Source organism: Meleagris gallopavo, chromosome 20 (genome assembly GCF_000146605.3).
Source record: "Meleagris gallopavo isolate NT-WF06-2002-E0010 breed Aviagen turkey brand Nicholas breeding stock chromosome 20, Turkey_5.1, whole genome shotgun sequence".
In the NCBI taxonomy this organism is placed as follows: Eukaryota; Metazoa; Chordata; class Aves; order Galliformes; family Phasianidae; genus Meleagris; species Meleagris gallopavo.
In genome coordinates this window covers 805,277-828,110 of record NC_015030.2, presented here as the reverse complement: position 1 = coordinate 828,110, position 22,834 = coordinate 805,277, and the positions used below count along the sequence as shown (strand labels likewise).

At 46.5% G+C, this 22,834-nt stretch overlaps 1 protein-coding gene across 7 annotated transcripts in view; it reads left to right on the top strand.

Annotated features, from left to right (window-relative positions):
- The first annotated feature begins 8,016 nt into the window (after positions 1-8,016).
- Positions 8,017-22,834, top strand: part of MYOCD (myocardin) — a 99,684-nt gene continuing 84,866 nt past the window's right edge. For 4 of the 7 annotated variants that reach the window (XM_010721195.2, XM_031556284.1, XM_010721190.2 and 1 more), the window contains exon 1: positions 8,017-8,261. In XM_010721195.2, coding sequence (XP_010719497.1) covers positions 8,114-8,261 — 148 coding nt within the window. In that variant the 5' untranslated portion in view covers positions 8,017-8,113. The remainder of the gene's footprint in view (positions 8,262-22,834) is intronic. The other 3 variants (XM_019621580.2, XM_031556285.1, XM_010721193.3) reach the window with 1 other exon arrangement.

The window sequence follows — 22,834 nt, the reverse complement described above, 5'->3', positions numbered from 1 at the left end:
CAGGGAGGTGGTTGAGTCACCATTCCTGGAGGCAATCAAGAAAAAGGTTGATGGTCTAACTAGATGATCTTAGTGGTCTCTCCAACCTTAATGCTTCTATGATTCGATGAAAACAAAATCATCCCAGGTAATAGTTTAGAAATAAGAGTTTGTTATCTCAAATCTCATCTTCTCTGTCTCCTCAGCCAATCAAGATGTGCAGGTTCCTGCACCAGTGTTTTGGTGGCAACCAGTATGATACCAACATCACCAGCCCCAGCATACAGGAACTTGTGACTCAGACCTGGACAATTAATGAGATTGGCCTAAAAGCACTTTTACAAACAGAACAAGCAGCAAAAACAGATTTGAGGTTAATATCTGCTTTTTAGCATACTTGTAATATAATTGCTTATTTTAAGATTTTTAAGTTTATTTCAAGATTGCTATGAAAACTATAAGCATGCTCCAGATTCATAAGGAGGAGTTTTATCTAACTCAGAACTATGTACATGTGTTGTCCAGAAATACAGTAGTATTTCCAGCAGACTATTTTGCTGGGAAATAGCTCCGGGTACATCAACAGTGCTAAGAACTGGTGGTAACTGCCAGGTAGCATGTGAGCTGCAGTCCGTAAGTACTTCTAACCTCCAGACAGGGGCAGAAGTACAGCAGACATGCAATGAGGGCTGGTAACTCCTGTGCCTTGCCCAGGGCTCCCCATGGTCAAGGCAAAGGCTGTGGCTGACTGTGATCATTTTTATTGTGTCTCAGCTCTCAACACGACTTCTCCATTCACCGCACTGCACTTCTGGGAACTACTGGATCTGTGTTGTAGCTTTGGCCAAAGAAACAGCCCTGGGACTGCCACCCATGCTTGGTCAATGCTATTGCCATGGCCAGACCTGAGTAAGGTCTGTAAAAGAGCAGGAGCTGAGGAGCTGAGGCATGTGGAGTGTTCAGCTGTGGCAATATGAACACATTTTCTATGTCCTTGACATCCAGAAATGAAATTTTACTCTTACAGCTCCTCAAAATTCCTCCAAATACCCAGCTCTCCTGTGCAGTGTTGTCAACAAGTGCTCAGGTTTTCATTCCCAACCACATCAGGAGGGCAGTGTGCCAGATCTAGTGTAGTGAGTGATGCAGGGAGAACTTGTGCGCTGGGTGTGGATGTCCAGGGCTGTGGCAAATGCCATTTGGAGCAAAGATTTTGTTCCAAACTGCTGTGCATCAGGAGACTCAAAGACTTTGTGATGTCCTGCTGATAGTCACAGCCCCAGTGGGGTTGCCTTCAGAGAAATACCTGTTGCCAAAATGTCACACTGTGGCTACATCACTGGCAACCTCACTTCCTTCTATCAGTCACCACGTCATGCTATGTCAAACCACTGTCATTCAGTCTCATTTTTAAGGTTCTTCTCATTTTCTCTTTGCTACGCATGGTGTACCCTCGTCAAATGAATAGGTCACCGTGGATGCTACTGCAATTTAGCAAATTGTTTTATATAGGGAATCTCCACCCTAGGATGGGCTTCTGGATTCCAGAAATGTCCTATGAAAATGGATGCACAATCAGGGAACTAGTTCTCAATGAATTAGCACCAATGGATCTGTTTACTGTTCATACTACCTTGAAGAAGTGTTTAATTTTTTTCTGGTTTTGTCCCAGATATTCTCAGCCTGTTTACATGGCTGATGGAGATGTGGGTCCTGAGAGGATCTGGATCAGAGGACCTGTTTCCTAATCACCACTTCCTCTGTCATTTTTCACCACTTAAAGCTCCAGTCAATGAAAATGAAGGAGAAATCACTCCTTTTGAAAATAGCTCGAGGGGATGGGGCTGAGGGCAGAGCTGAGATGCTCTCTTGAGAACAGCACATATCTATCATCATCCTCCACAGGCTGAAGGCCAGGAGATGTCTTGAACAAAGACAGCTGCCATTTTCCATCACAGGACTTGCTGCTGACGTCTCTGGCCCCGTAGCCTTTGGGCATCTTGTAGCAGATATCAACACTGGGAATGTAGAGGCTGGGAAGGAGATACTACCCTGAAGTCCCTGGGGGTGTGAAGAGTTGGCAAAGTTTGCTAAGCGTGGGGATCAGAATGTGACCAAACACTAAGAGAATTTGCCTTGAGTGAAGATTTTATGGCATCGTGTTCGCATGGCTTTGCTCACAGAGTCTTGGCAGTGGTTCCATGCAAGACTTGCACAAAAAGCAGCATAAAATAGCTCATTGGTGGCAGGGGGGGGTCTTCAGGCTGGTGGCAGGTTTCCTTGGTTTGTTTTCCATTTGCTGAGGAAGTCTCCTGGCTGCCTTTCCAGGCAGTCCTCCTAAGCAGAGCTCCTTGTGCGGAGGATGGAATGGTGAGCAGGTCACTGCTCCGGGACACGGGAGGAATGCGCAGATCTGTGGGAAAGAGCCTGTGGGCTCTGCACAGTGCCACTGCACTCTGCTCCATTACAGGATGGGGCTTTCTGCATCCTCAGCAGGCATGAGGGAGTTCAGTGAGGGGAATCATGCAAAGAAGACATCATCTGCAAGGAAAACAGCAAACTCATGGTTATGGTAAATTCCCTTGCAGCCCCGGGCTGGTCTCAGAGGAACAAAGGTCTCTCGTTGTTCTGAGTGGGGGGTGAGCACTCAGAGTTCTCATCTGCCTTGCCAGATACGACACGGCTCGAAGGAAGACCAGGCAGGGTCCTACTGGAACTTGTATGTAGCAGGGTTTGATCAGCATCCACAGCACAATAGTGCAAATGCCTATGGGACTTCTGTCTTGAGGAATCCAGGACTGCTCTTACTGTCTGAGCACTGTAAACATCAGTTAGAACACACAGCGTCCGTGTTTAGTGAGATGGTTTTATCAGCAACATTCCTGCAAGCAGAAGCCCAGGAATACAAACACACCACAACAAACACGTAAAGAATTTGATAAGGCTGAACTGCATCTCTGAACATCTCTCTCCTGGTTTTTCTCTTTGGGTATTTAAAGTTTTATGGTGGGTCAGGATTGCCTAAGAAGCACTGCACGTGCATTAGCAAGAAATGTATTTACTTCCACTTCAACAGCTGACAGAGCAGACAGGAAAGCAGGGGAGGATTTAGATGGATCCAGAATCTGAGGAAATGCAAGCTCTTCTTATTCCTGTCTCGGTGCATGCGGAAGTTGGCACAGGGGAAAATATGAGAAGATGGAAAGTGAACAAGATTAGGCATAGAGGTCCATCTTGAGCAGAGAGTAAGCAGAGAGCAAAGCCATCAGTGTCGCATCACAGCAACATAAGGAAGTGTCTGGCCTTCTGGCTGTGTCGTTCATTGGGCCATTTCTGGTGGTAAGAAGCAATGTTTGCTCCAGGTGTTGTGCCTCAGCCTGTGCAAGCTACAGGCAAGAGTCCAGTGTCTAAAAATGGGTCACATGCCTATGCAGATGCTACCAGTCCAGCTACCATAGCATCTGTGCCTGTAGGGTCTGTACCCTGACTGTCAGTGAGGCAGAAGTATCCCAAATTGTTCCGCTCAGCAATGGATCACACCTGGAGTGCTGCATGGTTAGTGTGACAGATGCTACTCTAAGGAGACTCATCCTTTTCTTCCTCTTTTTCTTTCATTTTTTTCCCCCACTTCTTAAGACCAGTTTTAATCTTACTGGTTTTGTTAATTTTTACTAAGAAGAGGTTAAAAAATTTTAAAGATTAAAATATTCTAAAATTACACTGTGAAAATTCATGACTGACCCGCTACCCTTTTTTTTCTTTTTTTTTTTTTTCTCCTCGTGTTTATTTTATCCCCATTTGGGATAAGGAAAAATTATAAAAATCACGGAAAGTTTTGCAGTGTGGGAAAACAGCTCCTTTCCAACTCTGGCAAACCCAGAGCAGTGTGCAGAGCCTGAGGCTACATGTATAGGTGGGTGGGGGCTTGGGCTGTTCCTCCAGCTAATGCTGGGTGAATTCAAGTGGCACTTTTGGTGCGAATTGCACCATCTGGGGAGATGGGGGAACAGGTGAGCACCCTGGCTGGGTGTGTTACTGCATTACCTCCTGCTGCAAGAGTGGGAAGAAGGCTGTGCCCAAGGCTGCCACAGCCACCTTGCAAGTCACTGATCCAGGGACAGACAGGTATCTAAGGGATGCAGGGCTCAGGCTCCAGTTCAGCATCCATCTCCAGCTTTGGAGATGCCATGGTTGGTATGTTTTCTCTCTCTTCTCCATTGGTGTTGGGTGGTGTTCCCATGCCCTCAGCTTTGGCAGAAAGAGCACTAGGAAGTGGCAGTGAGGTGCACATATTGCATCTGATGGGGAGTCTGTGGGTTTTCCTGAAAAGCCATGCGTGAGATGACCTGCTTGGCCATTGCAGATCTGCTTGATCTACCCCAGGAAAAGATCTAACCAGGCAGGATGTGCTCATTGTGCTCCTTCCTGACCAACAAGGGTAGCTCTCAGGTGACACTAGATTTAAGTGCCAAAGTCCTTGGGAGAGGGATGCAACCTGAACCTCATCTGAGCCTTTATTTCTGAGCACACATAGAATCATAGAATTGTAAAACCATCAGGGTTAGAAAAGACCTCTAAGATCATCTAGTCTGACCATCATCCCATCCTCACCATGCCTATCAAACCATGTCCCTCACTGCCACATCTTCATGTTCCTTGAACACCTCCAGGAATGGTGACTCAACCATCTCCCTGGGCAGCCCATTCCAATGCCTCACCACTCTTGCTGACAATATTTTTTTCCAATTTGAACCTCCCTTAGTGCATCTTGAGGCCACCACTTCTTTTCCTCTCGCTGTTACCTGAGAGAAGAGGCCAACTCCCATCTTGCCACAACCTCTTGTCAGGGAGTTGCACTGAGCCATGAGGTCTCCCCTGAGCCTCCTCTTCTCCAGACTGACCCATCCCAGTTCTCTCAGCTGCTCCCCATAAGATTTGTGCTCCAGATCTCTCATAACTCATCACCTCTTGTCCTATCGCTGTTACCCGGAAGAAGATGCCAATCCCCACCTCTCCACAACCTCCTTTCGAGCAGTTGTGGAAAGCAATAAGGTCTCCCCTAAACCTCCTCCAGACTGAACAATTCTAGTTCCCTCAGCTGCTCTTTTTGTATCATCAGACTTGTACATCTACAGGGAAGCAGAATTGATCCTTGTGAACCAAGGCTCAGCTCCAGAGGATAGCCAGTTGTGGAAGTAAGCACCCACGAGCTACCATGGTAGTCCAGCTTTATGAATTTAGTATTTATAGGCAGAAAGAGATGGGGGACAGCCTGTACTGTGTACGGCCTTGCAATTTATGTGTTGGCACTAGTGGTTGATGGGAGATGTGCTCTGAGGCTCAAAAGTGTGCTTAAGCTTTATAAATACAATCAGTTCAGACTGAAGTGAGTGAACAATGTGGAATGTTTTGAGGCCAAATTTGACTTCAGAAAAAAAAAAACAAAACACCATTGAACCAGTGGTACTTGAGTGTGTTGTGAAAGCATGCATGGCTGGGGCCGCAGCGTGACCTCCTGGCTCAGACAGAAAGGACTTTGGTACAATCACTGCAAATTAAAATGTTGCATATGCTCTGAGTGCAAAAAGATTGTACACAGTGCCTGGAAGAAGCCTTCCTGAAAGACTCTTGCCTCTGCTGGTGGTCTTGCAGCTTCATCACTGGATGTCTGGCTCACACTCTCTATTTTTCAAAAACATTAATAATAATAATCCATATAAAACTGTCATATTGGTTCAACATGTACGTCACCAAAGCCCCGACTAATTTATCAAAGATTTAGTGTTCAGTTGAACAAAGTCTCATTTTTGTAAGCAGATGCAGTTTGCTGGATTGTCCTGTCATCACCCACTATTCCACTGGAAAGATGCATTATATCAGCAACTTCTAAAAGTTAAAAAATGTACATTTTAAAGTAGTAATGTAAACACTTATTGCATGCTCCACGTTAGTCATGAACTGAATGGAAAACTTTGGAGATAAAGCAGCCAAAGTGGGTCTACAGCCCTACAGCCGCCCGTGATGGGTGTACAGCAATGGGGATGGGGCAGTACAGCAATCACACCCCTAGAGAGGAGAACATGAGCTGCCCATGGGAGCTAAAAAACGCTCACTTGGACTTGGAAACTGAGAACATCAGTTCAAAGATTTGGTGTGCAACAAAGCCCTGGCCCGTCTGGGTGCCTGCAGGGCTGTTTCCAGGGCATGGCCATGTGTAGTATGTAGCATAGCAGGCTTTTGTAGAAACCACTGTGCATACAAGATGGGGAAAGGGCTGCAAAGACCAGTGGGACAGGCAGTGGTGGGAAGCACAAGGAAGAAAGGAGGGACTCGTGAGGGGTTTTGCCCAGGTAAGGACTGAAATCTGATTGATCAAGTCTGCATTTTATTTCAGAGCCCAGCCACCAGGGTTGGGTAAGGACACAGTCATTCCCAGCAGCTGCACATGGGGACAGCTTATGTCCCATCTGCAAACCAATAAAGAGATACAGGCACACCTAGGACTTCCTCTCTGAACACTGCATGGGCATTGGATGAACCCACAGAATCATAGAATAATTTGAGTTGGAAGGGACCCTTAAAAGTCATCTAGTGCAACCCCCTTGCAAGGGACAGTGACATCCACAAGTCCATCAGGCACTCAGAGCCCCATCCAGCCTGACCTTGAGTGCCGTCAAGGACATGGCACCCACTACCTCTCTGGACAATCTCACTGGCAATGAAATGCAGCACAAAGCAGGACAGAAGGATGCAGACGGTCCTGCTGCCAATGGGACAAGGCTGGGGCAGTGGTGAGGGCAGGCTGAGGTGGGCAGAGAGGTGGATGGAAGGAGAAAGCAGATGGCAAAATCTGAGTGGTGCTGAGCAGGAAGAGGGGTGTGAGAAAGTCCTGGCATACGTAGCGTGGAGAAGATGGTATCATATACAACACACTATTCTTACTTCCTTATACAGTAAATTGGTAAGTTTTTTTGTATTAAATCAGATTTTATCACTGAACCAATCTTGCACTTTTCTATTCTTGTTCTCTGCAAATGACCTTTTTTAGCTCTCCTCAGCTCTTTCCTGATGGGACTCATTAGGAGCTGGTGCTGAATTTTACAGGCATTCACTTTCACTTAGCATCTGGATGGGCTTTTTTTTTTTTCACAAAACAGTTTATTGAAATGATTCTTGCAGCTTTGTGCTGCTGCACTTAGTGTCAGCAGCTGCTCCCAGGTCATGTGCATGCACCCCACAAAGACTTTTGGTGTGAGCTGGATCCTTCCTTTTCCTTCCCTACAGTGAGGTATGAGTGCCACCAAGAGAAGCTCCTTCCTTCCCTAAATGTTTTGTGGAAGTGTAATGTGAATGTACAGAATTTCCTGGGGGTTTTCCTGAAGCATTTTGACAAACCCTGCTTAAAACTCATAATAGAACAATGTAGTAAACTAATAAACAAACCTCCTCGTCCTTCAAGAACTCTCAAAAACTGTTACCTAATCTGGTGAAATTCTTCATAAAGGCTTTAACTCCACTATGTATGTTAATCAAAGAATAATTTTGCATGCATATTTTACTTTGCAGGATGTTGGTACATGTTCTGACATAAAGGCTAGCTGCTCTTTGCTATTTCTCTCTTACTGCCTGTTCCATGCAATTAGCAGCCTCTTCTGGGCTGTGTGCACTAATTCCATCACCCAGTTTGCTCAGCTAACCAGAGCCTTACATAAAGAAAGGTTCTTCTCCATTTATAGATCTGTTCTGCATTTCAAACAGTTCAAGTGCTCTCTTAGGCGGATTCCCCATGACTCTGTTTTTTCACAACATCCCTGGCTTTCTGCAGATATCCGGTGCTTATGGTTGGAAATTTGTCCAGCAAAGCAGCCAATGATGCAGACCCAGCCGGCACGGTGGACAGAATCAAGCAGGCAGTAACAAATCCTGAAGCCTTCCTCTGAAATGTTGCTAATGCATGTCTGTGGTCTGATTGCTTTACAAACACCAGTCTTCATTCACGATCCCAAGGGCTGATTGGGAGTTTCGTTCTTACCTGCTCTTCTTCTCTTCCAGAGGTCACTTTGGTGTCTGGTTCTCCATTTGAGCATCCAAAGTGGAGCAGTCAGAATCTGCACCGGACCCTACAAGCACGGTGATGAATGGTGTGATCAAACAGGACCGCTCGGACCACAAAAGTGCACCAGGTGGAAATGAGGAAGAGAAGGCACCCAAAGAAAAGGCTGCGGGTGAAGTGAGGGATGGCACCAAGCTCCAGCCACCCCCCTTTGCGGAGCGGAAGAATGGTGAGTGCCTCTCAGTGGCAGCAAGAGGGGGAAAGTGAGCGTGCACAACTGGATCAGTGCTGAGCAGCATCTTTCGTGTGTGCTGGCTTGTGGCTCATCATTATTCTTTTCTGTGGTGTTTTTGAAGGTATTTCTGGTGGCAGCATTTTAAGATTTAATGGAAGTGGCTCCTCAGCTCAATATTTCTTGTCGTGCTTAAGTACTGCTGTCAGCCATGAGGTAGTTGTTATGCTCTTTGCATCCAAGTGCTTGCTGTAATTTGGGGCTGAAATGTAGCATTTCAAGGTCTGAGGAAGAGAGTGATGTTCTGATGATAATAATGGAATTTGCTGGGGAGTAAGTGTGGTGTGAGGTTGGACAGTCGAGCAGGATTTTGGTTGCAAACATTCTGATAGACTTGTTCTGCTCTCAAAGAGTGCTGGATGCTTCAAGTAATCTCATGTTCAGTAAATTTGCTTCAGATCAGTGAACTTGGCCTGGGCCTTGGCAAGGATCATTTTTGTTTCCTTGGCCATGTGTCTAGAAACTAGTCATGTTGGCAGACGTTGATCCAGGTTTCAGGGGAGATCTGTTGGAAGAAGGCTGATAGAAAAAGAAAAACAACACAATTCAGCCTATGCAAAGGATATTCAGGCTGAGGAGCTGTTTGCCATTTCTTTCAGGCAACTGTATAATATAAGAAATGAAGAAAATTCCTCTTTGTGCACTCTAAGGCTTTCAATATTAAGAGTTCAAAATATCATGCAATGTGAAAGTGCAGTTTGAAGGCACTATTTTTGCTTTGTGTCTCTGATTGTTTGCATTATTGTACAGGACCCAATTTTTCTCAATCACTATAAATCAGAAATAATCCAAATGATGTCATCATGGCAATGTACTGGTGTCAGCCTGGAATAACACAGCAGAGAATCAGGCCCAAACTCTGCCCATAGTCAGATTAAGTAACACCAATGAGTGCACTTTTTTCCTACAGTCTCAGATATCGAAGTATTCTTAAGATAACGTGATACCAAAGGCAACAATGATGTGGACCGGTGAAATGACAAAGTTAAGACTGCCTGGTGATGCATAACATTCATATTTCCTCTATAGCTTTCCAATTTATGTTTCTTGGAGACTCATGCCCTGCATGACCATCGGCTTGGTGGTCCATCAAGACATGGCTCCACTCCTGCGTGGGTTGTTTGTATAGGCTGGGCATCCCTCCAGCCCTTTGCTCTCCTCCTTTTGCTGTTTTTCCCTTTCTTTAGCACATTCAGATAATGTGAGGGCTCGGCTTTTCCTACTGACCCTGCTCAGGAATAGCCATCTTCCTTCATCTCACATCATCTCAGGAGCAGGTGGGCCTGCCAAGAATCACACATCTCGTGTGATGCCCAGACCTGCCTTGATGTCATGGTCCCTGCTGGGACAGCTCCTGCAGGGAAATGAGGAAGGGTGGCATCTCCAGCTCTGCGGTGATCCTCTACAGTGGTACACAGCAGTCACCTGCCTTTGCCCTGCAAGCCACCACAGAGTTCTGAAGCAGATTTGTACCCTTGAGGCAGAGTCTCCTTATCCAGCTTGGTACCCTTCATTGGGTGGTCACAGGAGGGAATTTCCATCCTGTCTTCTGTTGTAGGAGGAAGGTCAGTACCTGTGGGATTGCTGCGAGGAAAAAGAACAAATCACTCTCTGCTTGTTTCCCAGGCCCATTAAGGTTATCTGTGCAACTGTATTTGCCATTCTCCTCCATCCCACAAATGCATGGAGGAAAGCAGCAGGAAGGAGCAGGGATCCACCATCAGCTGGTGATCTGTCGGGTTCAGTGCTCCTGGACAGACACCCATCTCCCAGGGGCACTGCTCCTCAGAGCTCCTGCTTGAGTCTGAACTTTCAAATCACAATCTTTATTTGACTTAATTTTGATTTAATGAAAACAGTCTAGCTAGTATATCTTTAAATAGGAAAATAGTCTTTTTAACTCTTGTATTATTCAGAAATGGCTAAGGAGATTTCATTTAAGTTTGTAAAAATAAATCACCTTTGAGAAAGGAGAAAGCCCATCCAGCAGGACCTACAAAAGCCCAGGACTGGATAAATATGCTCAGAACAGAGGATACTGGTACGCAAACCCTGAGCAGGAATCCTGATGCCTGCCTCCCCAGTCTCTGTTCCTTCTCTGCTTCTGGAAAGGTACATTCTCAGGCTGTCCTTCAGCCTTGACATACTAAAACTGTGCCCAGTTCCATGGGCCATGGTGTTTAAATGCTCAATGACTTCTTTTCCTCCTAAGTTCTGGGCCATACTGGCCTGAACTGAGCAGAGCTGTGAACAGCTGTTTTGGAAGAGCCTAAAGAAAACATGGCTGTGGGCCTTTTGAAAATCACTAATAATATTGGATTTAGAGGTGAGCTCTACTAGGCCTCCCCGCATAGCCACTGTGTATGCACCTTGGCTGAGTACTACAAGCTGTTGCACTTTGCCTTGCCAAGAGAGGTCATTTTGAGCTCAGCAAGGCAACTTCACCCTCAGCAAATGTTCCACTCAGCCTCAGTAATGAATTGAGTTGCCCACTGGTGAGATAAGAGTCCCTGACAATACTTAAAGAAGCCTCGTGATTCATAAGCTACTTTTCCCTTCCAGATCCACATAAAACTTTCTTGGGTCTTGACACTAGGGCCAGTGATAGCATTCTAAAGTATCAATGATCCCAGGGTCATTTTCTTCAGGATAATATCCTGCTTTCCATCCAATCTCATCTCATCCCATCTCATCTCATCTCATCTCATCCCATCATGCTGCACACCTCTTCTTTATCTGTGGCATCCATACCATGGTAACACCTGTACAACACTTTTCTCTGCTCATCTTCACTGGCTTGCATCAAAACTATCCTTACCCTGTCCATCTCCTATGTGACTCTCTGCACACCTCTCTAGGGAAGGTAGTAACAATGCAAGTTCTATAAATCACTTTAGCCAAGCATCTCCACCAGTGTCAATTTGGCCAGGTGAATTTCAGAAAGAATTTTGTGGTACCTCTTATAATCACAAGTAAGGATGAGAAGACATGAAGGAGTGACTTGCTATCAAGCAGCTCAAAAGCTGTTTCAGTACACGTGCTCAGTGTGCAAAGTGTTGGGCTTCTTCTGGTACAACCAGATATAGTAAAGTCCTTGGTTCAGTGTTGTGATCCCTTGTTCCCAGCCTCTAGGACTCCGAGAGTGAGATGTATTTCAGCTAGAGAGTTACCTAAGTATCAGGTCTGTGTGGTCTGATGAGGTTTCTCTGCCTTTGAAACCCTGCTCAGAATGGACTCAGTCCTCTCTGGAGGTTTCACTTCTCTCCAACGACTGTTGGACTTCACATGACGAGCTCTGGCTGAGATGTATTGGGGAAGAGTTTAATTCTATCCATTTGTTTCTCCAAGAGTGTCAATGTGTAACCATGTTTGAGTGTCAGAGCTTCGTCTGCAGGCCATGTATCTGGTCTGTAGGCAGGGGGCCAGAGGCCGCTAGCTGGAAAGCTGCATGAGATGGACCCTGCCACTGCCATTTAGGCAGTTGCATTTAAGAGAACTGAAGAGTTCCCCTTGTGCCTACTCCAGTTCAGCAGCGTTTGCTAACTGCTCGTAATGTTTCCACATAGGTTTCCCATTGCTGATTTTGGAAAACAATGTAGTTAAACTTTTCTGTTTATTTGTATAGTGAAGTAGACCCTCTGACCACCAGCTCCTTCAGCCCCTTGCAACAAGGGGAGGATTTTCAAGTGCCCATCTGGTTTGCGTTTAATGTAATGTGCAGAAAGGTTGCACATTTTCAGGACCCATGTTCATAAGTAGTAGATTGTACAACAGTTTATTACACAAATGGAGCTTTTTATTGCAGGGCTTTGTTGAGCTGCCAGTTGGGATAAAAAAAAAAGTAACGTGCTTCATAGTCGCTATCAAGGAAAATTAAAGCATTAAATTCTGCTCAAACTATCAGCCATCGGTGAGCTGGTAATCAAATCCAGAAAGGCTAGTGGGAGGTCAAGACTTTTTTGCTTTTGGTGTTCCTGAATCAACAATTATTATGAAAGACACGTAAGTGAAGCAAAAATAAAGAAGAGAGAGATGTCTGACCCAGAAGTCATCACAACATCAGAGTGCATAGACCAGAAGAGGAAAGGTATCTGCAAGTTTTGGGGAGAAAACCCTAAACAGTCCTCTCAGCTCTTGTGGTGAGCATGTGTTTTAGTTTAATTCTATATTGGAAAGGTTATTAAATTACTATCTAGTCCCAAACAAAATCTAGCCCTTGTTCCACATAGCCAGGTACGAGGTGTATCTACATGAAGATTTTCCAAATTACCTTTGGATCCAAATCAAATAAATATTGCAAACATTGTATTGAACCCAGGTGATATCTAATCCACAATGAAATATCAGCCTGCAGCCTTGAACCACACAGCCCAGCTTTAATGCCACTTAAATCAGAATGTAAGAACTAAAAGAATTCCAGGAATCCAATGATATAAACTGTATTTTTAGAGCTGTGAGTGACTTGTGAAACACTGCAGTGACTAAAGATAGCACAAGCAAGGTTTTCCATGATTTATCACAAGAACGCTCACAGTAAGTTGAAGTCATCAAATGTTGTGATAGCAGCACCTACATGTTGGCATGGTTTCAGGACGAGTCATTCATAGCATATTTGTCACAGAGCACAGTTTCCATAACAGAGTTCAGAGCTGCATCTCACTTGCACAAGCACCACACACATCACTCTTCTATTAAGCCCCAAGAGATTCGTTTCTAGAATCTGTTTTCTTTCTTTAACACAGGCAGGTGGGACCCCACCTGCTGGCACACTTCAAAAGTCTCCCAAGTTCTCAGTCTAGATGAGTGATTAAAGCAGCAGCAAGAGGAGGGCCCTGCCGTGGAGACGGTCACTGTCCTGCACTGTTCCCTGTTGGCCGTCTGGAATTTAGGTGTTACTTAAACAGGAGTTCACTCAGGGACCCATCACTCCTCCTTGGGGGTCCATGTTGCTCTGTGCTCCACAGAGGCTGGGTAGGACCTTCTTTTATTGAGCAAAATACCTACAAGGGGTCATTTTAGGGATAAAGTCATGGCAAACATTTCCTGACACCTCATGATCAGCTTTGCTCTTGGCTCCTGGCCCTTGCTAGCTGCAGTCAGCAAGGGTAAAGGAACTGGCTGGGGGAGAGCAAGCTCTGCTGCAGAACTTCTAATACATGGGGATGCTTGCAGACATGGCCAGCCCTGCAAAGCACTTCCTGCAAGGCAGGTGCACCTCTGTATCCTGCAGCCACATGTCTGATAGACTGAGAATCATCTCGAGTCTTCTTTTCTCATGTGTGAAGTCCCACATTCATCTTCCAGCCCTGAAATCCACGGACACAGAGGAGTCCTGGTCATGCTCCCCAGGCAGGGGTCCCTTCTCTGCAGGGTTAGGAGGGTGGCAGGGAGACTGCAGTCAGTTTCCCTCTCCCCCAGCCAGACTTGGCACTGCTCTTTGTTGCACCCAGCTGCCCAGTCTCTACCCAACAACAAGGCTATGCCCAGCTCTCTGTGACCACCTTTACCCCCTCACTTCTATCACTTCTGGGTTTCTTTTTCAGGTATCCTGTGAGATGTTTCTCAGAGGGATTTTCATCCCACAGAGCTACTGCTTTGTTTCCTCCTTCAGAAACCAAACTGAAATGAGTACAGTCATTTTTTCATGGTCCTTTTCATTGCATCTCCACTGAACTGCTCACCAGGGATGTGTGCTGAACCAGCTTTGGAGAAGCTTCCATGGGTTATCCCATTTTGTTGATTATCACAGCCTCAGTACTGCAAAGCAGCATGGTGCTGAGGCCCAGCAGGTCCTCCATTATCTTCAGTGGAACCATTCTTGGGGTGAGGCTGCAGTCTGCCTGTGTGTCTCCCTGGCCAGGACCATTGCTCAGCACCCAGCAGGACTGGATTAGGTTGTCTGGGGGTTGGAAATTGATGATCACTGGGGTGCCTTCCAACCCAAGCCATTCTATGACTCCATGATTCTGTGATTGAACCCCCAGTGTCCTGGGTCTCCTGACACCATCATCAGAACAGCATTCAGTATCCATGCTCAGCCTCTTGTCTTCCGTGGTAGCCATGCCTGTGATAAAACAGTGTCAGTAATTATAAGATTTCATTTCCCTGCTGCACTAGGGCAAGTGCACTCATGTCTCCATGCTGAGCTTCCATTTTTTCTGTTTCACATCATTTACAGTTGTGGTTTTTCCTGTGTTGCTTTCTTGATCTGTGAGTATTTCTGGAGGCAATGAGATATTTGCAATGATAACGAACAAGCATGCGCATAACCAAGTATGAAATCTAATGGGGAATGGTAGGAAAAGGGATCTTCTGGATGCTTGTTCTCTCACTGTCCACTTCCTTCTTTCTCTCTGTTGAGAGAAATTGGTCTGTTTGTGGTCTTGCAGGTACTGAATTGCACATGGCCAGTAAATCCTTTGAAAACAATTAAATGTAGATTTTATCTCTGACTCAGGAACTCTCTAACTACAGACATCTTTTTGTTCAATATTACTCTCTTCCTTTGGTCACTCTTAAGACATAGACAGCTCGGCCATTTTCAGATTCTCACCTGGAAATCATCTCTGATACTGTCTCTGTCTGGATCTGTTAGCTGAAAACAGAAGTGGGGTGCATTTTGGCTAAGAAATGAGGCTTAAATATTTCTTCAATAAGAAGACTAGGCCAGCTTACTTAGGGACTTAGTGTAAGCTGCAGCACTTGAACTCTTTCAGCTTAAATTAGTGGGTTCCTTCCAAATGGTCCATTTCTATGTAAAAAGAAATCACAAATTTAGGCAAAAACCTCACAGAAACTTTCTCAGGTGCTTGCTTCATATTTGGTTTCCCAATGCTCTCATTTGGAGCAGGAATCCCAAAGGAGTCACAAAAGGCTGTTATAGGAGACATGAAGTACTGTAGACTTCATTGCAATTAAAAGGAAGTCAGCTTTGCTCCACCTCAACACATTTCATCAGATCTGTCACTGCTGACACTGATAGCCTTTCAACTAATGGTTTCTTAGTACTGGAAGGAGATGGTGACTTATCACAGTTTTTAGTGGGAGATCACCAGGTCATAAAGATCTTGCGGATGACACCGCTGTGGGGTACAGTCAACACACCAAAGGGATATGATGCCATCCAGAGAGACCCAGAAAGGCTGAGCATTGGGCCCAGGGGAACCTCAGGAGCTTTGACAAATCCAAGTGCAAGGTCTGCACCAGGCAACCCTCACTACCAATACAAAGTGGGGGATGAAAGGATTGAGTGCAGCTCTGCCAAAAAGGACTTGGAGGCGCCAGTGGATGGCAAGCTGGGCATGAGCTAGCAATGTGCTCTCGCAGCCCAGAAAGAAGGGGAGATTCAGAATATAGTTGTGAAGCTCTGGCACAGGTTGGTGGAGGTCATGGATGCCCCATCCCTGGAGACACCCAAGATCAGGCTGGACAGGGCTCTGAGCACCTGATGGATGACATTTGGTCCCTTCCAATTCAAATGATTCTATGATTCTATGATCAGGAATGCTGAAGAGAGGATCATAAATGGCACCTTCTGTCCTTGAAGAGAATGAATACACGAACATACTGGAACAAAAGATGTTTCCAGTTAATGCGCCATCTGTGTTAGATTTGTCCATTCACAAAGAGGAAACAGATATTTTCACTCTGAATGGGGTTTTAAATTAAGAGGCAACAAGGAAAGTAAGTACGTAAGTCCTATCTGCGTCTGTGTGCGCAAGTGTTTGTGAGCGTGGACGTGCACGTGTGCGTGCAGAACCCCGCAGGCAGTTCACTCCAAGCTGTCTGACCTCTGCACAATTCACAGAGGAACGGCACAGAAACCACACAGCACCAATCACCCTCACGACATTCTCTGTGGGGCAGTGCGAGCTGTTTTTTTAATGAACTCAGTGGAAACCGTCAGCACTGGAAGCAGTAGAGGGTGAAGTTTAGGTGGCCCTGGTGCGTGCCCAAAGTCATGGAGCTCATGGATAGCTGGGGAGCACCAGAAAAAGAGGTGGGACAGACATAGAGCTTGCTCCCACAGCCGATCTCCAGCCAGGAAGTTCTCTAGGGCTAGCTCCTGCCCGTGACGATCCTTTGGCAATAGCTCAGCCTGCCCTGGTGCTCCCTTGTGTGCCCATCGCTCTGCTGGTGAGACAAGCATGTCCCAGGGGAGCGGACAGGCTGCCCTCGCAATCCGTTCCCATGTTTCTTGCTGTAGATCCGGCTTTCTCATGGCTGGTTTTGGGTGGGTGTGGAGGGCACTTCCAGGAATCCATCTCCAGTCCCAGTGCTGCATCATCTTCTGGTTACATCTGGCACAATATGTCTATGCAGATGTTTAGCACTGTGGCTGCTTCCCAGTATTTTGCTGGGGTGGCGTTTGGAGAACAGCTCTATGGATGGGAAAAGAGCTGTGCAACCCAGCTCGTGTATTTTAAAATGAGAAGAGAGGAAGCTCACATCTGTGTCTTTGTTATATATGCATTCAGGCCTCCATTTCTGACTTGGAAGTAGAGAATACTGCAGAGAGAAGGCTGCTCATTCTGAGGCTGCTGAGCGGCAGCAAAATTTCCATAGCTACTGCTGCAACCCTGGGGCTATACAGACATTGCTTCTCCTGCACACCAGCTCCCAGAAGGAACAGGAAATCTCTGCTGCCTTGTCTTTATTCCCTCGTTCTCCTGAATCCTGCTTCTCAGAGGCTGGAGGCTATGATGTGGGGACACAAGAGGTCAGTGTGGGTACTTCACCAGGGGCTGGGATAAGACCTCTCCTTCCCTTACCATATGGCTGCAGTTTTTGCTTTCCCACCTTTTTGATGCCACCTTCTGCCCTGTCTCCCTGCGCTCTACTTTGGGACTGGGAACATTTTGGTAGTTGAGGTCTTGGCTGTGCCATGGATTTCCTCATGCCCAATTTCCCTGTGTTGCTGCTACTTTATTTCTCTGAATTTTGCTGCTTGTTTCTTTACAGTAGGGAAGGAATCATCTTAGTGAGTTCTCTCTTAAGGCTTAGTAATTACAACACTTGACACCCATCACAGAAGAAGGATCAAAAATCAACTGAAGATTCTAGAGTTTCTGCAAATAAATCACCATCTGTGAGTAACTCTGAAGCACACAGTGCCATATTTGCAGAAATGGCAGCAGCTGTCTCAGTATCCACAGTGTCATCTCTTAGAAGGCTGCAGGGAGGGACATGCTTTAAGAACATGGGCCCTGTTGAGTTCTCCCAGTACCACTGTGCTCACCACCCTCATCTTCCTGCTGCTGCTGGGTGGTCCAGCACCCACGAAGACCTGCAGGAGGCACTGATGGAGCTACAGTGGCTGACGTTGCATTTGCAGATGGCTTTTAGAGGTCCAGCACACATTGCTGTTACCCATGAATGCCCTACGCTTATGGGCTTGAGGTAACGAACTTTGATTTGTTCCTTTTATGGGTGCTTCTCCCAAAGCCACAGTCCCACAGAGCTCATACCAGATGTGAAGCACTCCTCTGGCCAGTGAGCAGCATGCAGGACAATAGACATTGTCCTCAGCGGTATGTCGTTTAGCCAAGGATGGCTGAACTGGTCAGGATGCAAGAGATTGTTTGGAAATGTAAAAGTAAACACTGAGCAGCACTGCTCGCACCAAGGCGTAGCTTCCAGCTACCCTGGGATGCTAAAGACAAGAGGAAAAGAAGGGGCCAGGACATATATAGGCACTACTAATTATGAGATGGCATCAGAAGGCTGGCCAAACAGCGCATCCATAAAACCTGGCAACGAGCCCCTATGTTTGCAAGGGGAATAGGAGCGAGAAGCGCTGCAGGACCACAGAGCAGCCTGGAACAGGCTTGAGGCTGTTCACAACTGGAGGAGCATTGCCCAAGCAGCAGGAGCACTGGGCTGCCAGGGCTGCTGTCGCCTGCAGCTATGAGCAGCCATGGTCTGCTGCACTGTGACAGGCATGGAGACCAAGGTGACTGTGGATTTGTTACAGTATAGATGTCCAAATCTGTTACAGGACTCATATGAAGCCAGCAGGAGAAGCACTGCACGTTCTGTGCTCAGGGATGCATTTGCAAACCACTAAAGCAGTGCTCAGAAGGAACACGGTTACTAGCAGAGATGTTAGCAAAACAAGAAGAATCGTAACGTTAATGTAAACATGACAGATCTCTTCCTGATGGATACATGTAGTCCATAAACATCATTGTCACAATGGAGATCTTGCCAGAGATTCCTGAAGGTGCTTTCAAGCATGCTGCAGTTTCATCCTGTGGTTCTTGGGGTTTCAGAATTAGGACCAGCTGTTTGCAATTGAGGCCCATTTGGAAGCAGAGGATAGTGCTGCCAAGAGACTTCTTTTGGACTAAGAGTGTCTTCAGTGCTGATGAGAAGTTTTCACAGGCAGGTACAGCTCAGAATGGTTCTGCATCACCCCAAGATGCTGCGATCAAGCTACAATGCTGTGATGGGCATGGTAAGGGCAGGGACAAGCGTGTGTGACTGTGATGATCACTTCAGCTTTTTGAGGTGTAAGGCCCAGAACTGTCTGCTGCACTGGCCCAGTAATTGCTCTAAATAACAACTCCCAAGACTGAGCGTGATGTTGGCTTCCAGATAAGACTTGGCAGCTGATTTTGACTTTTACTTTGCAGTATCTGCTGGACAGATGAGAATAATTTGAGGGAGCTGTGCAGATTACCTGAGCTTCATACAGACCCTAAGTCTCTGTGTGTCATGTAAGATAATGGTTGGGCATTACCTGTGCTGGCATTGCCGTGAGACGTCTCTGCCACCTTGGCGAGCTCTGCACAAATACCAATGATGAGATGAGGATACAGGCACTTTCCAGCAGGGAGCAGAATCAAAATGGAACAGTTATCCTGAGAAGGTGTGAGATTCCCCCATTCCCTGATGCTTCTGTTGAAACCACAGAAGGGATAACATCAGATCTCCTGATCTGCATTTTGAGTTTTCTCCAAGCTTTGGCTGCTGTCATCCAAATATGCACCTGGAAGCTCTAAAGCCATCCCACTTATCTCCCTGATGGACACCTGCTGCCCTGAGCTCTCTGCAGCCTTGGACTCTCAATGGGAAAAATTAGCAGCTTTGCTCTAGAGGCCCTGAAGGAGGCTGCCTTTGTCAGGCACTGAACCAGAGTTTGAAATGTGGTTTTAAATGTCCTTCTGCCTTGAATGCCTCGGGCAGCCCCTGACACGTGTGCTGTGATCCTGCTCACTCAGCAGGGTGATTTGCTCCACTGAAAATGAGCCTGAAAGTTGATAAGAGCCCCTCGTTAGGCCTGAAATAGCCCCTTGCAGTGTGGGACCGTCTGGAATAGGTATCATGTGAAGAGGAGCAGTCACAGCATAGCAGAAAGGAAACTGAGATCATGCCTGTGCTTTGCTCCAACCAAAGGTGCACAGTCTGCATGAAAGTATTGCTTTGCTCATTTGTACGTCATTTAGGACAGCAGTGTTTTGTGCTCCTTGCTCCTGGTACAAGATTGCAGCACCAAAAGTATATTGTATATATATATAAAGAAAGTGGAGAGACATGGAAGAGAGAAGAAAGTAGAGAGAGAATTGCACTGGAAAAGGTGCAGTGTGCGTCATCTGGAAATTGGGCAAGGGACGGGATCCCAACCTTTATGAGAGCCACAGGAAAAGGGCAGAGGTTTTCCTTCAGTTCCCTTTAGCCAGGCGAGATGCAGCACTCCTGGTGTGAAAGCACAGCAGCAGTGGTTCATCCTGATGCCTTGGGAGAAGGAAGAGGAACCATCCCTTCTTTCTGACCTCCCCAGGTACTTGAGGGGAGCACAACTGATGGGGTGGTAACCAGGACGTTCTTCTGCCAGGGTTCTCTCAACACTAGCCATAGAGCTGCTCTCTCCTTGGGCACTTCGTGTGGAGCACTCAAGCACACTTCAGTGTCAATCAAATCTGTCTGAAAGTATATTTCTCTGCTATAGAGCATAATATTATCCTCTGGCATCTCTCCATGAGAATATTAAAAATAGCTTACTGAGTTACTCTGTGAAAATCACTCGTATAATGAGACTTTTGAGTCTTATTTCATTAATGAAGGAGATCCAATGCCATGCTTTAATGTGATACTGCTGTAAATCAACAAAGAATATTTTTAGAAAAATGCAATCCTATTATTCAGAGATATTTTTGTACAGTGAAGTTAGAAAAGAACACTTACTGCCGCACATTTCGTCCAACTCAATAAGCTATTTGCATCTGAAAATTCCAGCGCTGCTTAGATAACAGCACACTGCTGTGCATCTGCTTTGCCAGTTTGTCGTACCACTGTTTGCCCAGCACAGGGGAGAATCTGTTTGGCAAAGCAGCACTCAGAGCTAAATCCTGTCCTGATCCTTCGCAGCAGAAACCATGAGCTTACCCAGGGAGGGGCCAGGGCTCCCAGCTCCTCCTGAACGGCAGCACAAAGCACGGAGCCCGGGATGTGGCCAGGCTGAGACACAGCACTCCCATCCCGACAGTGACCCACCAGCTCTGTGTGCACCTCAGACAGATGTGCACACGGGGCTGGTCCCACCAGCTGAGGGCAGGGGCTGCTCCCTCCAGCCAGAGAAATGTGGAAAAACAGCAGTGCTCCGCAGTTCTCTCAATGAGCGCTCAGTGATGCAGGGCTTTCCTCAACCAGGAGCGAGACGCGATGTTTAATGGCCTCAGTGGGTATTTCTTCCTTGGATTTGTCTAATTGCCTTTTGAGCCTGTGTGAAGGAGGTGATTTGCTACTTCCGCCGCGGCCTACCGCCAGGCGTAAATCACGGCGGTGCTGCCATAACAAGCGCAGCAGGCCGCATTCCTTGGCGCTGCCGTGCGCGGCGCTCCCCAGAGAAACAGAGGGAGCTCTCGTTGGTGTTGTTTAGAAAGGCTGCCGGGATGGGCAGTGCTTTGAGGCAAGAAAGGGGGTTCTTGGAACGCCTGAGTCCCCAAGGTACCTCTGGGCTCTCTGCAGGGATTCACCGCTGCTTTCTTTAAGGATCTCTGCGGGATGAAGGATGTCTCGTGTAGCAGAAGCACGGATGAGCTGAGTGAAAGGGGTTCTCTTAGAAAAGAAACAGCGTTCAGCTGGTGAAGCTGTTCTGGGAGGCAGTGATATAAAACATCGCAGCATTGTCGTAGGCCTGGAACTGAGCACTACACCCCACGAATCCATACAACCATACAGGCATGCGAGGTACATCTGGAAGAAACCTGAAAACATTCTCCTGCCCAAAGCCAAGGCCAGCTTTCCTCCAGTCATTCCTGGCATAAGTCAGTCCATCCTCCTCTTAGTGAATTTCTTTCACGAGATTCCAACTCTGAACAACTGTCCATTCAGCTCCTTTCTGAAGTGCAAGCCTGCAACTTCTAGACTTACCCAACAGAGAAACAAAGAGCAAAATGCTCAGTTTCTTTATAATCGGGGCAGTGAAGCAATGAAACAGGTTGCCCAGAGATGTGGTGGGTGCCCCAATCCTGGAGACTTTAAAGGTCAGGCTGGATCAGGCTCTGGGCACCTGATGAAGCTGTGCACATCCCTGTTCAAGATGACCTTTAAAGGTTCCTTCCAACTCTAAGGATTCTATGATTCTATGATTCTATTGCCTATGATTCTATGATTCTATTGCTCTATATGATTCTATGATTCTACAGCTAAAAACTTTCTAGAGTTCCCCTCCGCCCAGTTTTCCCCAAACTGACCTTCAGTTTCACAGTGCTTCCTAGGAGACCTGAATTTCTGCATGACTTGCCTTCCCTTCAGACCCTTGGGCTCTCTTCAGCAGACTTACACCTCCCTCCATGTGATATACTGCAGACGTGGAGCCCAAGCAGAGGGCATGCTCAGCAGACCAGAGCAGGAGGCCTCAGCAGCCTGCACCATGCCTACCCAGTGCCAATCCCTTTCACATCTGGGTTGCACCACCAATGAACTTGACCCATTGTGATCCTGCTCTGGTTTGGCAGAGCAGCTGCACAGCATTTTGCCATATATGTTGAATAGGTCATTCCTAAGTTAATGTGACTGCATTTCTGTAAGCATCCTCACATCCTAAGCACTAATTGTAATTTCTAATTGTAATCCTGCTCTGCCCCTATGCTTTGCTTTGAATTGCCTTCTTATTAATCCACTCCACTTTGTAGGAGAAAACATAGCACACAGGACTTCATGGGATGTTGCGATGTGGTGAGATCCTCCTTCTGCGTGTGCTTGTCTAAGCATTTTGCACCACCTTGAGCCGTTTTATACAGATAATGTTTTCTCAAAAAGCTTTGGAGAGTGTCACATCCATGTCAGCAGCCTTGTTAAAGAGAAGATGGATGACATGTGCTGCTTCTTTCCTATCCACAAGTGTCACAGAAAGACTGGATCTGACACATTCTCACTGTTTTTATTTCTTCTCCTTGATTTGTTTCAGTACAGGTTTGTGGGCTTGATTAGTAGTCCCAGCACTTTTCTGGAGATGGAAGTTACACTGGCTGATCTATAAGTCCTCTTTTTCAAAAATAGAAATT